The sequence below is a fragment of the Entelurus aequoreus genome, linkage group LG18 (assembly GCF_033978785.1).
Source record: "Entelurus aequoreus isolate RoL-2023_Sb linkage group LG18, RoL_Eaeq_v1.1, whole genome shotgun sequence".
Lineage (NCBI taxonomy): Eukaryota > Metazoa > Chordata > Actinopteri > Syngnathiformes > Syngnathidae > Entelurus > Entelurus aequoreus.
Genome location: NC_084748.1, coordinates 14776943 through 14793861, shown reverse-complemented (window position 1 = coordinate 14793861; position 16919 = coordinate 14776943). Strand labels below are relative to the sequence as shown.

The 16919-nt window shown below is 40.5% G+C and overlaps 1 protein-coding gene across 6 annotated transcripts in view; it reads right to left on the bottom strand.

Moving 5' to 3' along the window:
- The window catches only part of mad1l1 (mitotic arrest deficient 1 like 1), a 233256-nt gene that overhangs the window by 123130 nt on the left and 93207 nt on the right, over positions 1-16919 (bottom strand). For all 6 annotated transcript variants that reach the window (XM_062026584.1, XM_062026581.1, XM_062026582.1 and 3 more), the window contains 2 exons: positions 14592-14732; positions 12578-12634 (listed from right to left, as the gene is read on the bottom strand). In XM_062026584.1, coding sequence (XP_061882568.1) covers positions 12578-12634; positions 14592-14732 — 198 coding nt within the window. The remainder of the gene's footprint in view (positions 1-12577; positions 12635-14591; positions 14733-16919) is intronic.

Sequence of the window (16919 nt, the reverse complement as noted above, 5' to 3'; positions counted from 1 at the left end):
GGAGGTGAGGGGAGCAGTGAGCAGCAGCGGTGGCAGCGCTCGGGAATCATTTTGGTGATTTAACCCCCAATTCTAACCCTTGATGCTGAGTGCCAAGCAGGGAGGTAATGGGTCTCATTTTTATAGTCTTTGGTATGACTCGGCCGGGGTTTGAACTCACGACCTTCCAGTCTCAGGGCTACTGAGCAGTAACGGGCACAATTATAATAACATTCAATGTTTTTGTATTGGGGACAGCGTGGCGAAGTTGGTAGAGTGGCTGTGCCAGCAATCGGAGAGTTGCTGGTTACTGGGGTTCAATCCCCACCTTCTACCATCCTAGTCACGTCCGTTGTGTCCTTGGGCAAGACACTTCACCCATGCTCCTGATGGCTGCTGGTTAGCGCCTTGCATGGCAGCTCCCGCCACCAGTGTGTGAATGTGTGTGTGAATGGGTGAATGTGGAAATACTGTCAAAGCGCTTTGAGTACCTTGAAGGTAGAAAAGCGCTATACAAGTATAACCCATTTATCATTATTTTGCTTATTTTAATCATACGCGGCACATTAATTTCAAAAACGCATCATGGCGTTGTTTTTTTTTTTACAGTAGCATCACTGGTTATTACTCACCACAGACACGAGAGACGACAAACATAAAAAACCATCACATACTGTACAATGCAGTGTTTCCCACACATTCATTTATTTGTGGCGGCCCGCCATGAAAGAATTACGTCCGCCACAAATAAAAAATAAAAATAAAAAAAATATTTTTGTGGCGGCCTTAATTCTTTCGTGGCGGGCCGCCACAAATAAATGAATGTGTGGGAAACACTGTATGTCTTCTTGTCTTACATAAAGGATTGTGAATGATAGGCAAAATTCCCAGGCAAATCATATAGTTGATGTAGATGCCCATATAGGCTGTTCAGATTTACTTTACAAAAGAGAAGTGTAGGATACTTCTCTTGTTGCCTTATTTGTATTTGACCACTACTGTTTTCCGTTTATTCGTTACTGACTGTGGCAGGACACCTCTGCCTCTGTTTCACTTTATGTTGCTGGTAAATAATATGGTTGTAGTAGTAGGCTAAAGTTAAATTATTTAGTATGCACTAATTAAAGGGGCAGAGCTTTAAGAGACATTTTAGCTTTTATATTTTATAAGATATATTTTTTGTAAGAACCACAATTAATAAATATATTTCAGTGAATAACTTATTGTTCAAATCTGTATATAAATATGTACATAAAGTGTTGTAATTATATTGTAAAATGGATGGATGGATAGACGTTTAAAACAAAACTGTTATTATTAATTAGTAAGTATACATTTTTTGAGCCTTTTTAGAGAAAATCATATCATTGTAGTAAATTATGCAAATTACTCGATGATGCCATGGTGACCACGCCCATAGCCACGCCCCCACCGCCACAGGTATCTTGGCAGTTTAATGGGAAACACTGCAATGTCTGCTGTCCTTAGGATGCAGATTTATAGAATCTTGTTATATTCCCGTTTAGATGAAGAATGACTCATAATCCTCGAGAAGGAAAGGGGGGGTGAAACCAAGCATTTTTTTTTGTGTGTCGTTCTCGCCATTTCTGGGTCTAAATTGGCTGTCAAAGTGGACCAATTTGTCGGATTTCGTCCTCATCCTTCTACTGTCCAGGTGAGAGGCATGATTTATGATCTACAATAAACTTTCACAAGCTCCGAGGCGAGGAAGCAGCTCACGAGCACACAAGCTAGTGATCATGGCGCCGCTATAAATAGTTTGTCTATGTTAGCGCTTAGAATATTCAAATCACAAAATGTAAATGGAGTATTGCTGACAGTTTTTGGATGGTCATTTATTGGGTTTAATGGGCGGAATAGAGGACCTTCCACTGGCTGCCTTGTAAGTGGACTTTTGTTTACGTGTATTTATGAGTTGGAATGCAGTAAAAAAAAAAAAAACATCCGTCAACATGTCTTTCATAATGATTGTGAACGATAGGCAAAATTCCCAAAAAAAGTGCAGTTCTCCTTTAAGTTGAAAATATACAGTTAATTAAAATGTTGTTTTAAAATGTAAAAATATATAAATAAGGGGCGTTTGGCCCTACCCATTATTTATCAATCAACTAATCAAGCGGTGTCCACCAGTACATTTTTTTTTTTTTTTTTACACCTCCCTACAACTTTTTGCCCTGACACTGCAGCGTTTTCAGCAATTATCCCCCACCCCCCATTTGCCTCATCCTGACAGCATCTGCCGGGCCCCACCAACTCCTGCTAATCCTCACCCCATGCCTCCCTGAGACAGATAAGTAATTACTGCTCTGGCAGACAGGTGGATTTCATGCGTCAATACTCGCTGCCACGGCTGCGTTGACGTCTCCCCGGCAACAAGGGGCCGGTAAAAGTGTGATGAGAGGGAGCGCGGATGCCGAGACGGTCCAGGTTTAAAGCCGTGTACCTAAGTAATTTGGCTATTTTTGTTTGACTGCGACACCGCCACACAAGGGGAGAGGAAAGATGAAGTGTGATGATAACCGTAGCACCAGAACTAGATATAGCACCTGGTTGATTCATTAGGTCAGTGGTCCCAAACCACCGGGGACCACCGATTGGTACCGGCCCGCACAAGAAATAAAAAATAATTTAAAATATTTTTTTTGTTTATTAAATCAACATAAAAAACACAATATATAGATTATATATCAATATAGATCAATACAGTCTGCAGGGATACAGTCCGTAAGCACACATGATTGTATTTCTTTATGGGAAAAAAACAACAACAAAAAAACACCCCCCCCACCCGGTCCGTGGGACAAATTTTCAAGCGTTGACCGGTCCGCAGCTACAAAAAGGTTGGGGACCACTGCATTAGGTGACAATTACCATATTTTCCGGACCATAGGGCGCACCGGATTATAAGGCGCACTGCCGATGAGCGGGTCTATTCAGGTCTTTTTTCATACAAAAGCTGCACCGGATTATAAGGCACATTAACCATTGTGTGGTGTTCGGGTCTGTGGGACCCGTTTTCGATTTTTATTAAAAGAAAAATGATACAATTAATTAATTTTTCAAACTGAGACTCACTGGCTTTGGCTCATTTTCTGTGAAGAACATATATCAGAATACATATTTAATGACCACAGACCTACACATTTCTATTACATATAAGATGTTCGGGGTCCACTGGACCCGGGGCTAATAGAAGTGTGAAAATTGATGTTCTGTGTACCACACACACACACACACACACACACACACACACACACACACACACACACACACACACACACACACACACACACACACACACACACACACACACACACACACACACACACACACACAGCAGGCATAGACGGGGAGGACAGAGTGTAGGTACACAGAACATAAGAGGGTCAAATGTGCGACAAAATGAACGCAGACAGTGTTGACAAACAATGTTGCAACCTTGTGTGGGAACCGCAGGTGCAGAAACACAAAAGAAGAATCCCTGTGGGATGCAGAAACTGGCAGATAAATTTCCATGCAACGTTCATATTGTTGTTACTCAGCCAGTGTTTGTGGGTCTTAGACTTACTTTTTATTGTCGTTCAAATTTGAACTTTACAGTACAGATAAGAACAAAATTTCGTTGCATTAGCTCATGGTAGTGCAGGATAAAAAAGCAATAAGGTGCAGATATAAAAAATAAATAGATTACTGTACAGATAAATATATTGCACTTTTGCATATGCATCTACATTTATGGATGTATGTTATATTGTCTTTATATTCCAGCGAGTTCATCCATTTTGGGGGGGAATTGAGGGGATTATTATGATGCATTCAAGAGTCTTACGGCCTGAGGGAAGAAGCTGTTACAGAACCTGCAGGTTCTGCTACGGAGACCTCTTTGGACTCTAGTCCAGCAGTGAAAACAGTCCTTGTTGGGGTTGGGAGGAGTCTCTGCAGATTTTCTGAGCCCTGGTCAGGCAGCGGCTTTTTGCGATCTCCTGGATAGGAGGAACAGGAGTCCTGATGATCTTTTCCGCCGTCCTCACCACTCTCTGCAGAGACTTCCAGTTTGAGGCACTGCAGGCTCCAGTCCAGACAGAGATGTAGTTGGTCAGTAGGCTCTCTATAGTGCCTCTGTAGAATGTGGTGAGAATGGGGGGAGGAAGCTGTGCTCTTTTCATCCGACGCAAAAAGTGCATGCACTGCTGAGCTCTTTTTACAAGAGCTCCTGTGTGTAGGGACCAGGTTATATTGTCAGTTATCTGCACCCCCAGGAACTTGGTGCTGCTAACCATCTCCACCGCTGTGCTGTTGATGAAGAGTGGAGCGTGGCTGGACTGGTGCTTCCTGAAGTCGACAATGATCTCCTTGGTCTTGTCGACGTTCAGGACCAGGTTGTTGGTTCTGAACCAATCAACCAGATGTTTCACCTCCTCCCTGTAGTCCATGTCGTTGTTGTCACGGATGAAGCCCACTACTGTCGTGTCGTCCGCATACTTCACAATGTGGTTAGTAGTGGACCTGGCGCAGCAGTCATGAGTCATCAACGTGAACAGCAGCGGACTTAGGACGCAGCCCTGGGGGGAGCCGGTGCTCTGGGAGATGGCACTGGAGGTGTTGTTGCCTACTCTCACAGACTGGGGTCTGTCTGTGAGGAAGTCAAGCAGCCAGTTGCAAAGGGAGGTACTGAATCCAAGGGGGGCCAATTTGCTCACCAAGTGCTGCGGGATGATGGTGTTGAATGCTGAGCTGAAGTCCAGAAACAACATCTGCACGTGTGTGTCCTTTCCTTCCAGATGTTCTAAGCTCAGGTGGAGTGCAGAGGAGATGGCGTCCTCTGTGGAACGGTTAGGGCGATAAGCAAACTGGTATGGGTCGAATGTGGGGGGAAGTCTGGAGACAATGTATTCCTTTACCAGCCTCTCGAAGCACTTCATTAAATATGTTTTTTGGGATAAGGTAAACATCTGTTCAGTATTTTAACATAAAAGTGTTTGATTGTGAGGCATTAAAAGCCACAAAATGCAACAGGTCCATCAGACCCACAAACACTGGCTGAGTAACAACAATATGAACACCACACAAGGGTTAAAGGGGTCATATCATGATTTTTTTTGTAAATGTAAAACACTTCCTTGTGGTCTACATAACATGTAATGGTGGTTATTCGGTCAAAATGTTGCATAGATGATGTTTTACAGATCATCTTCAAGTCGCTTTCTGAGCGTCTCTTCAGGATGCGCCGTTTTGTGGGCGGTCTTATTTACGTGGCTCACCTTCGACAGCGTCTTCTCACCGGCATCTTTGTTGTAACGGTGTAGCGTGCAAGGACGGGAGTGGAAGAAGTGTCAAAAGATGGAGCCAACTGTTTCAGACTTTACTTAAATCAATAACGGAGCAGCAGCTCCTCATCCGTGGCTCACTAGTGCAACAACGGAAATGTGCCCCGTGAAAAACGTTCTAATAACTAAAGTTCCGTGGGTGAATAATGTAAACCTACTACACCGGTAGTTTTTAGCGCTTCCATAGCGAGATATAAGTAAGAACTTTACGCTACTTTATATTAGAAATGGCAACAGCAGAGGGTGAATGCCCCATAACAAGAAGATAGTGAAAAAGAAGAAGCTTATCGACTACGGCATCGGCACGGACTACAGTGGCGGAGGTGCGCAAATTTTCAGGACTTATGCAGATCTCAAATACACATCAGCAGGTACCAGAAGGTAAGAAAAGTTGGTTTTGCATAATATTGTGAAACTAAACGCCAGATAATATGTCAGCTAATGGGTGCCATTTTGCGGTCCTTATACACACACCATAGTAATACTTGTATCTCTGACTACGGTAGCAGTAATGGGCGGACAATCCATCACGTGGTGCAGCTTCAAAGTCGTACTAAAACATTTTGACAGATTTTTGAGTGCCTTGTGTAATGTTCTTTGTTTTCAATGGAACATTTAAAGTTTTGGTGTTGTTTACTGGCGTCATATTGCAGTCTACACGTATCTCTTATGTGTGACTACCATCTACCGGTCACACTTATCATTACACCGTGTACCAAATAAAATTGCTTTGAGGTCGGTAAACACATGAGGCGCACTGTCGATTTTTGAGAAAATGAAAGGATTTTTTAAGTGCGCCTTATAGTCGGAAGAATACAGTTCATGCACACCTGTTTTTTCTCTACATCATGGATAGGGATCAAATGAATATCGGCGCCAATATTTGGCAATTTGACGTAATCAAATCAAATCTTTATTTATAAAACACATTTAAAATGTACCACAGGGGTAGCCAAAGTGCTGTACAATGGGCAGGTTAAAAGATAATACGAGAACCGAGCAAACACAACACAAACAGAACACGATAAAAAATAAATAAATAAAATAAATAAAACATTAAAAAAAATTAAAAAAAACATAAAAACAGGTTAACAGCAGGTGTATTATGGGGCGCCATTGCAGGATGGATATCACTCAGTGTTAAAAGCCATGGAATAAAAGTATATTTTTGTTTTTTTACAACTACAACCGACCTACATCAGCTGATACAATATATACACATATGATACCAGTATTCAGTATTAATTAAAAACAAAATTGGAATCGATAGTAATAACCACTGCTCAAGCACTGGCACTTTTGCCCTGCATGAGAAAGGTTCCATTTAAAAAATTACTCATTGTCAATAATTTTCCCCTGATATGTTTTAATATCTAACAGGGCATTTATTTGAGTCCTTGTGAAAATTATTCTCTGTCTACTCAGCTGCTTTCTCAAGCGACCACATCCCGCTTTTCTTTCCTTCTTGCAGTGCTGGTCACCTACAGTTTGTCTTCTCTGCTTACCAGTCGAAACTTAACATTTTTGCAGCGAAATAAATTTTTTGTCCTTCTTTCCTGGCATTTTCTTGGTTCTGTTTAGTCCCTTTTTTGCTGCTGCGGCGATAGAGTCACTGGACAAGCCTCCGTCCGCAACGTGGGCTCATTAAAGGAGTGCCACAAGTTTCATGTTCCGCGATGCAATCAAATAACGCCACATACATGGATGGACATGAAGACGACATAAAAGATATCTCTGCCAAAAATCCAAACTTTGTGTAAATATGTTGACAGATAGGAGACTATAATATAAGTAAAGAAGAGCAGACAGCAGCTCACACATTCTTATACTTTCTGTAACATCCAGAAAGAAATGATAAAAAAATGTCTCAACTATAATCTACGTGAAGGAGCCCAGAGTTGTTTTTAATTTCCATGTTCACAATATTTCAGGGTTCCTCATGAGATACTTTACAATGTATTAAATCCATAAACTGCTATAAAATGTAGTAGATTTGGAGTTATTGTGGTGTAGAGAAATCCCATATTTGTACCAATTTTCAAAGGTGATTTGCCTTTTTTTAAAATACAAATGTTGGTTAATAATAAATGTGTGTTGTGAAATCCCCTTAAGGGTTTTTGCAAACAAATGAACCATAACATTAGCGCCAAATAAAACATTATGCCGCTACTGGTCCGACGTTTCCTAAAAAATTATGTTGAACATAACAACTTAAATACTTGTCCAGCTGTTTACTGACGTATACTATTCGTGTTTAAATAACTTTTACTGTAAATGAATATCGGCTCCAAATAAGGGTTATCCTTAAAGGCCTACTGAAAGCCACTACTACCGACCACGCAGTCTGATAGTTTATATATCAATGATGAAATCTTAACATTGCAACACATGCCAATACTTATAAAGTGCACTTTTAAATTCCCCGCTAAACTTCCGGTTGAAAACTATGTATGATGACGTATGCGCGTGACGTCAATCGTTGAAACGGAAGTATTCGAACACATTGAATCCAATACAAAAAGCTCGGTTTTCATCGCAAAATTCCACAGTATTCTGGACATCTGTGTTGGTGAATCTTTTGCAATTTGTTTAATGAACAATGAAGACTGCAAAGAAGAAAGCTGTAGGTGGGATCGGTGTATTAGCGGCTGGCTGCAGCAACACAACCAGGAGGACTTTGACTTGGATAGCAGACGCGCTATCCGACGCTAGCCGCCGACCGCATTGATGATCGGGTGAAGTCCTTTGTCGCTCCGTCGATCGCTGGAACGCAGGTGAGCACGGGTGTTGATGAGCAGATGAGGGCTGGCGTAGGTGGATAGCTAATGTTTTTAGCATAGCTCTGTGAGGTCCCGTTGCTAAGTTAGCTTTAATGGCGTCGTTAGCAACAGCATTGTTAAGCTTCGCCAAGCTGGAAAGCATTAACCGTGTAGTTACATGTCCATGGTTGAATAGTATTGTTGATTTTCTGTCTATCCTTCCAGTCAGGGGTTTATTTATTTTGTTTCTATCTGCAGTTAAGCACGATGCTATCACGTTAACTCCGTAGCTAAAGTGCTTCGCCGATGTATTGTCGTGGAGATAAAAGTCACTGTGAATGTCCATTTCGCGTTCTCGACTCTCATTTTCAAGAGGATAGAGTATCCGAGGTGGTTTAAAATACAAATCCGTGATCCACAATAGAAAAAGGAGAGAGTGTGGAATCCAATGAGCCAGCTTGTACCTAAGTTACGGTCAGAGCGAAAAAAGATGCGTCCTGCACTGCACTCTAGTCCTTCACTCTCACGTTCCTCATCCACGAATCTTTCATCCTGGCTCAAATTAATGGGGTAATCGTCGCTTTCTCGGTCCGAATCGCTCTCGCTGCTGGTGTAAACAATAGGGGAAATGTGAGGAGCCTTTCAACCTGTGACGTCACGCTACTTCCGGTACAGGCAAGGCTTTTTTTTATCAGCGACCAAAAGTTGCGAACTTTATCGTCGATGTTCTCTACTAAATCCTTTCAGCAAAAATATGGCAATATCGCGAAATGATCAAGTATGACACATAGAATGGATCTGCTATCCCCGTTTAAATTAAAAAAATTCATTTCAGTAGGCCTTTAAATACTAATAATCTGTACCGGCCCCTTAATAAAACACATCGGTGAATCTCTAATTAGGGTTGTCCAAAGTGTGGTTCAGGCTATTTTTTTTTGTTTCTCGGCATATTCGACACGTAAAATAACTAATTATCAATGAGACATATTATCCGTTATTACACAAAGCTAAATCGGCTTAGCACATAGTGACCTACATTGGATTGATTTTAGCATCTTTGATGTGGAAAATTAATCAGAGTGGTAGGCCTGGGCTGAAATCAAATATACAAAAGTGATGAATGAAAATGAACTCGATATCTTTGCCATCATTGATAATTTGCCATGTCCTTGTGGGTTTTTTTTTCTTCTTCTCCGTTTAGTGTCTCTGCCGTTGTCTGCTGTTCGCTGACAGCGAGTTGAAAAGGATTTTACTTTTAATTTTTCTTTTATTGAATACTTTTGACTTTTCTTTTATTATCGTAGCAACATGGTTAAAGTTTTTGAGCGAACCAAAGGGACGTTTGTGTGTGTGCGTGTGTAGACAGTGCAGATTGCCATTGTTATTGTGTTATTTGGATAAAATATTGTTGATCCATTACTCCCTTGTTAAGTTATGTACTAATATAATACAGTGGAACCTTGATTTACAAACTTAATTGGTTCTTGAACATGCATGGTTCTTAAACTGAAAGGTTCATATAGTGAAGCAGAGTTCCCCACAATGAACAATGTAAACAGGAATAATTGGTTCTAACCTCGACAAAAGTCCCTATTTTAGTCAAATAATGCACACTTTAAAGACAAAAAAAATAATTATATTATATTGTATATTATATACAGTTATATACAATATATATGTATATTGATAAATATTATATATACATATATATTGTGTATATGTATATATATATATGTATATATATATATATATATATATATATATATATATATATATATACATACATATTGTATTTAAAGTGTGCATTATTTGACTAAAATAGGGACTTTTGGCAGCATAGTGGTGAAGGGGTTAGGGCGTCTGCCTCACAATACGAAGGTCCTGGGTTCGATCCTGCGCTCGGGATATTTCTGTGTGGAGTTTGCATGTTCTTCCCGTGACTGCGTGGGTTCCCTCCGGGTACTTAGGCGTCCTCCCACCTCCAAAGACATGCACCTGGGGATAGGTTGATTGGCAACACTAAATTGGTCCTAGTGTGTGAATGTGAGTGAGAATGTTGTCTGTCCATCTGTGTTGGCCCTGTGATGAGGTGGCGACTTGTCCAGGGTGTACCCCGCCTTCCGCTCGAATGCGACTGAGATAGGCTCCAGCACCCCCCGCAAACCCGAACGGGACAAGCGGTAGAAAATGGATGGATGGATGGAGGGACTTTTGTTGAGGTTAGAACCAATTACTCATGTTTACATTGTTCATGGTTTACGAACCATGTTCAAGAACCAATTAAGTTTGTAAATCAAGGGTCCAATGTATTATATTAGTACACTAGTGCTTAAAGGCCTACTGAAATGAATTTTTTTTATTTAAACGGGGATAGAAGATCCATTCTGTGTCATACTTGATCATTTCGCGATATTGCCATATTTTTGCTGAAAGGATTTAGTATAGAACAACGACGATAAAGTTCGCAACTTTTGGTCTCTGATAAAAAAAAGCCTTGCGTAGCGTAACGTAGTCAGTTGTTCACTTCCTCATATTTTCCTGTTGTTTTCAACGCAGCTAGAGCGATTCGGACCGAGAAAGCGACGATTACCCCATTAATTTGAGCGAGGATTAAAGATTCGTGGATGAGGAATGTTAGAGTGACGGACTAGAATGCAGTGAAAGACATCTTTTTTCGCTCTGACCGTAACTTAGGTACAAGGGTTCATTGGATTCCACACTCTCTCCTTTTTCTATTGTGGATCACGGATTTCTATTTTAAACCACCTCGGATACTATATCCTCTTGAAAATGAGAGTCGAGAACGCGAAATGGACATTCACAGTGACTTTTATCTCCACGACAATACATCGGCGAAGCCCTTTAGCTACTGAGCTAACGTGATAGCATCTGGCTCAAATGCAGATAGAAACAAAATAAATAAATCCCTGACTGGAAGGATAGACAGAAGATCAACAATACTATTAAACCATGGACATGTAACTACACGGTTAATAATTCTCAGCCTGGCAAAGCTTAACAATGCTGCTGCTAACGACGCTGAAGCTAACTTAGCAACTTAGCAACCGGACCTCACACAGCTATGATAAAAACATTAGCGCTCCACCTACGCCAGCCAGCCCTCATCTGCTCATCAACACCCGTGCTCACCTGCGTTCCAGCAATTGACGGCGCGACGAAGGACTTCACCCGATCACAGATGCGGTTGGGGGCTAGCATCGGTTAGCGCGTCTGCTATCCAAGTAAGTCCTCCTGGTTGTGTTGCTACAGCCAGCCGCTAATACACCGATCCCACCTACAACTTTCTTCTTTGCAATCTCCATTGTTCATTAAACAAATTGCAAAAGATTCACCAACACAGATGTCTAGAATACTGTGGAATTATGAAATGAAAACAGAGCTTTTTGTATTGGATTCAATGGGGGAGCCATACCTCTGTTCTACTGGCTACGTCACACGCATACGTCATCATCCAAAGGCGTTTTCAACCGGAAGTTTAGCGGGAAATTTAAAATTGCACTTTATAAGTTAACCCGGCCGTATTGGCATGTGTTGCAATGTTAAGATTTCATCATTGATATATAAACTATCAGACTGCGTGGTCGGTAGTAGTGGGTTTCAGTAGGCCTTTAAAATGGTCTCAAAATAATGCTGACGATAATATTGTTTATTAGCAAAATTTAAGGGACATTTTCGTGTCCAGCAAAAGTGGCCCCTGCGTCCTTACATTTTTCTGTATCTTTATTCGTTGGATAAAGATTGGTCACCCCCGAACTCCATGAAACGCTGTTAGACTATCTCATCCATGTGCATGTACATTCATATAAATACCTGTCAATCATTTATGCGAGCATGTAATCAGGTGAGAAAAGCAGGTAACATAATAAAGGTGGATGCGCTCAAAGAGTCAAACTTCCTTGCTGGGCAGAGTGTAAAAAATCCTGTTAGTAGGCTTGTTAGTCACGGTGGCATGAGCGCATGTTAACGTGCAAACACCTGCCAAGTTAGCACTCGAGACTGCCAGGGCGTCTTAGGAAGTTGAAGTGCTTTCAAGGCTGCGCTCGGGAAGTCGGAATGATCGACTCCACAAAAGTCTACTACAGCGATGAACAGACAACTTGTGGTGAGGATAACACTGTATCAACAAAAAGAGAATTGAACTGAGGTGCATCACGTGGTGGAAAAGTGGCTTTCACATTAGACTGAGGCATTTTGGGAGGCCCAATTTCCACACATGCAGAAGGGAATAGCGAGCCGTGGCATTAAAAATCAAGCTTTTTAGCTTGCGCTGTTGATATTTTTAGCCGGCGCTTGAATATAGGACAGCCGTGCACACGGCAAACATCAAGTGACTCGCAGGGTTAAAAAAAACGGGGGGTGGGGAGAACATCAGCCTACCACTTTCTAGTGAGTGCGATTTTCTAAGCGTGACGCTCGTTTGGCAGCTAGCGTTTCAATTCAAATGTTAAAAAAAAAAAGTGTCTTCTTTACCGTCTGCAGCTGCATTTTGAGCGTCCCTGTCTCGTCCTGCACTTTGGTCAGTTGCGCCTGAGCAGAAGAACAGAAAACAAGAGGAGAGCCGGTCAAACACAAAGCAGCAGATCAACTTCATGCAGCCTTTGGCTGTTACAAATCACTGTAAAATGGCTTGTAAGCGGCTACGGATTATTTGTTATGAGAATGGACAGACATTTACATTGTGTAATCATATCAGTAGACCCATGTTTCCATAATGTATGCATATGAATGGACTGACAAATATTATAACATGAATTAATAATGTGAGCGAATATAGATGTTTACATTATGTGTGAATGGACAGAGATGTTTACAATGTTAATGTGAATGGACTGACAGGTAGTGTTATGTGAATGAACAGACATTTTAACATTATGTGGACATGAATGGACAGGCGGATTTTTACATTAGGAATGTGAGTGGACTGACAGACATTGTAATGAGTGTTATGTGAATGAACAAATATGTTTACATTATAATTGTGAACGGATATATATATATATATATATATATATATATATATATATATATATATATATATATATATATATATATATATATACACTCTACCGTTCAAAAGTTTGGGGTCACCCAAACAATTTTGTGGAATAGCCTTCATTTCTAAGAACAAGAATAGACTGTCGAGTTTCAGATGAAAGTTCTCTTTTTCTGGCCATTTTGAGCGTTTAATTGACCCCACAAATGTGATGCTCCAGAAACTCAATCTGCTCAAAGGAAGGTCAGTTTTGTAGCTTCTGTAACGAGCTTAACTGTTTTCAGATGTGTGAACATGATTGCACAAGGGTTTTCTAATCATCAATTAGCCTTCTGAGCCAATGAGCAAACACATTGTACCATTAGAACACTGGAGTGATAGTTGCTGGAAATGGGCCTCTATACACCTATGTAGATATTGCACCAAAAACCAGACATTTGCAGCTAGAATAGTCATTTACCACATTAGCAATGTATAGAGCGTATTTCTTTAAAGTTAAGACTAGTTTAAAGTTATCTTCATTGAAAAGTACAGTGCTTTTCCTTCAAAAATAAGGACATTTCAATGTGACCCCAAACTTTTGAACGGTAGTGTATATATATATATATATATGTATATGTATATATATATATATATATATATATATATATATATATATATATATATATATATATATATATATATATATATTTAGATATATATATATATATGTGGATAATCTAATTAAGACATATATATATATATATATATATATATATATATATATATATATATATATATATATATATATATATATATATATATATATATATATATATATATATATATATATATATATATAGCATTATGCCTGCATGTTAATGACCAAATATGTTTACTTATGAATCTGAGGACTACCAAAGAATTTTGGGGCATAATGTAGGGCCCAGTGTCGGAAAGCTGGGTCTCCGCCAGAGGCCAGCAGGACAACGACCCAAAGCATACTTCAAAAATGGCTTAAGACAAAGCGCTGGAGAGTTCTGAAGTGGCCATCGGTGAGTCCAGATCTAAATCCTATTGACCATCTGTGGAGAGATCTAAAAAAAGCAGTTGGGAGAAGGCACCCTTCAAATCTGAGAGACCTGAAGCTGTTTGCAAAAGAAGAGTGGTCCAAAATTCCAGTAGCAAGGTGTAAGGAACTCATTGATGGTTATAGGAAGTGATTGATTTTAGTTGTTTTTTCCAAAGGGTGTGCTACCAAATGGGTGCCAATAATTGTGTCTAGTCCATTTTTGGAGTTCTGTGTAAACTAATATCAGATTTGGCTTTTTGAGGGTTATTTTTTGTGTTGTTCCAATGCAAACAAAAGAAATAAACATGTGAATACCAAAGCATTTGTCATTACAACAATTTTCCGAGAGAAGTGGTGCATAATCTGACAGAAATGCAGGGGTGCCAATATTTTTGGCCCTGACTGTAGATGTCAAACAATGTGCGACACAACAAACACACCTCCATCTCGGTGTTGAGGGCCTGCGTCTTGAGCAGCATCTCCTCCGCTTCTTTCAGACGCCTACTGAGTTGCGGCGAGTGTTCGGCAGGGGCCAGCTCGCTGTCGTAGGACTCCAGAATGGCTCGCATGCCGTCACGCTCCTGCAACATCAACACAACCCTCTTGGGAGATCTGCATACAGACAAGGTCGGGACTTCACGTTATTTTGCGCGACGTGACGCGGAGCATTTTGCAAGGAAAATGAATGGCGTCGAGTGATTTGCTATTTCTTCCCCTCATGTGACTGCCGCTTCGCACAAATCGGCGTGACAGGCAAACGCCTTTGTAAATGAGGAACAAAGTGCGAGGCGGCGCTCTCATTCCGGCTGACAAGAGGAGCTCGGGGTCACGGACTCAAACGGAGAGGATGAGGACGACGAAAGAGAAGAAATCAAAGCGGCGAAGGAGAGCGCGATGACAGAGCGACGTCTCCGGGCTCGTGGCGTTACGCCAATACCCTCCACTCCTCTCCCTCGCTCTCTCATGTGAGGTGTGAGAAGCTGCTGGGAAAAACTCAAATAAACGTTTTCTCCTGGATAATAGCGCGACGAAAGACGCGTCCAGAGAATCTATACGACAAAAAAAGAAAAACACCCTCTTTGAAGGACAGGGGGGGAAAAAAAACTTTCACAAGTGTCAGTCACTGTGATGCTGCGTCTCCAAATAGCTCACGACTGTCACTCATGAAAGTGTGTGTGATACACAAAAACTGGTGAAGCTGCAAACACAACAACCGGACTGGAAGAATATTCATGTTTATATTTTTGGTGCACCGCAGGGCCTATTTTCAGTCCGTAGCTCGTTTTTCATTGGCCCTCAGAATGTCATAGAACTAAAATGTATTAAAGTAACAGTAGAGTGGAAATACAAGTTGCCCCTATAATGAAGCTATTATCATATATATGGGATTTATGACACCGAAAGACTTACAAAGTGAGCGAATAAATAGATATGATCGAAAGAGTATCAATCTTACGGAGATGCTATTATCATATTTATCTGATTTATGACACCAAAATACTTACAAGGTGAGCGAATAAATAGATATGATCGAAATAGTATCAATCACAATCACCACAGATCCCTTCCCCATCAACAACAATGCTAATCAAGCAGACCTTGTAAATGCCAACATTAGCCACATTATGATCCAGGACTAGAGATGTCCGATAATATCGGACTGCCGATATTATCGGCCGATAAATGCTTTAAAATGTAATATCGGAAATTATCGGTTTCAAAATTATCGGCATCGGTTTCAAAAAGTAAAATGTATGACTTTTTAAAACGCAGCTGTGTACACGGACGTAGGGAGAAGTACAGAGCGCCAATAAACCCCCTGCTACCCCCTACCCCCACCTCAACCACCCCCCAAAGTCCAAGCTGCTGTTTTGAGGCATGTTGAAAAAAATAATGCACTTTGTGACTTCAATAAAAAATATGGCAGTGCCATGTTGGCATTTTTTTCCATAACTTGAGTTGATTTATTTTGGAAAACCTTGTTGCATTGTTTAATGCAGGGGTCCCCAAACTTTTTGACTCGGGGGCCGCATTGGGTTAAAAAAATTTGGCCGGGGGCCGGGCTGTACATATATATATATATATATATATATATATATATATATATATATGTATATATATATATATATATATATATACATTGTCTTTATAATCCATTTAGTCATTTAACATCAATTAACATTGATGTTCATCAACATTTAACATTATCACGTTATCGATGGGAAAACAAATTTTTAGACAGTATGATTGGCCTGAGCGGCTAGGAGACACCGAGAGTAACAAGCGGTAGAAAATAGATTAGAAAGAAAAGATTTTAAAAAAAATAAAATAATAATAATTAAAAAAAAAAAAATTTATTTTTACTTGGGACTTCCCGTGGGCCGGATTTTGGATGCTGGGGGGCCGGATCCGGCCCGCGGGCCGTAGTTTGGGGACCCCTGGTTTAATGCATCCAGCGGGGCATCACAACAAAATTAGGCATAATAATGTGTTAATTTCACGACTGTATATATCGGTATCGGTTGATATCTGTATCGGTAATTAAGAGTTGGACAATATCGGAATATCGGCAAAAAAGCTATTATCAGACATCTCTATCCAGGACCATTTATTTTTGAGCCTGAACATAAAGAGGATGACCAATAAGTTTTAGAAAGCCGACTGCTTCCCGGATGTAGCTTTATTGTGACACTAGCATACGCAGCATTGCTAGGTGCTAAACATACAAACTAACCATTTTACACCATAATAAAACAAACTATGGAATA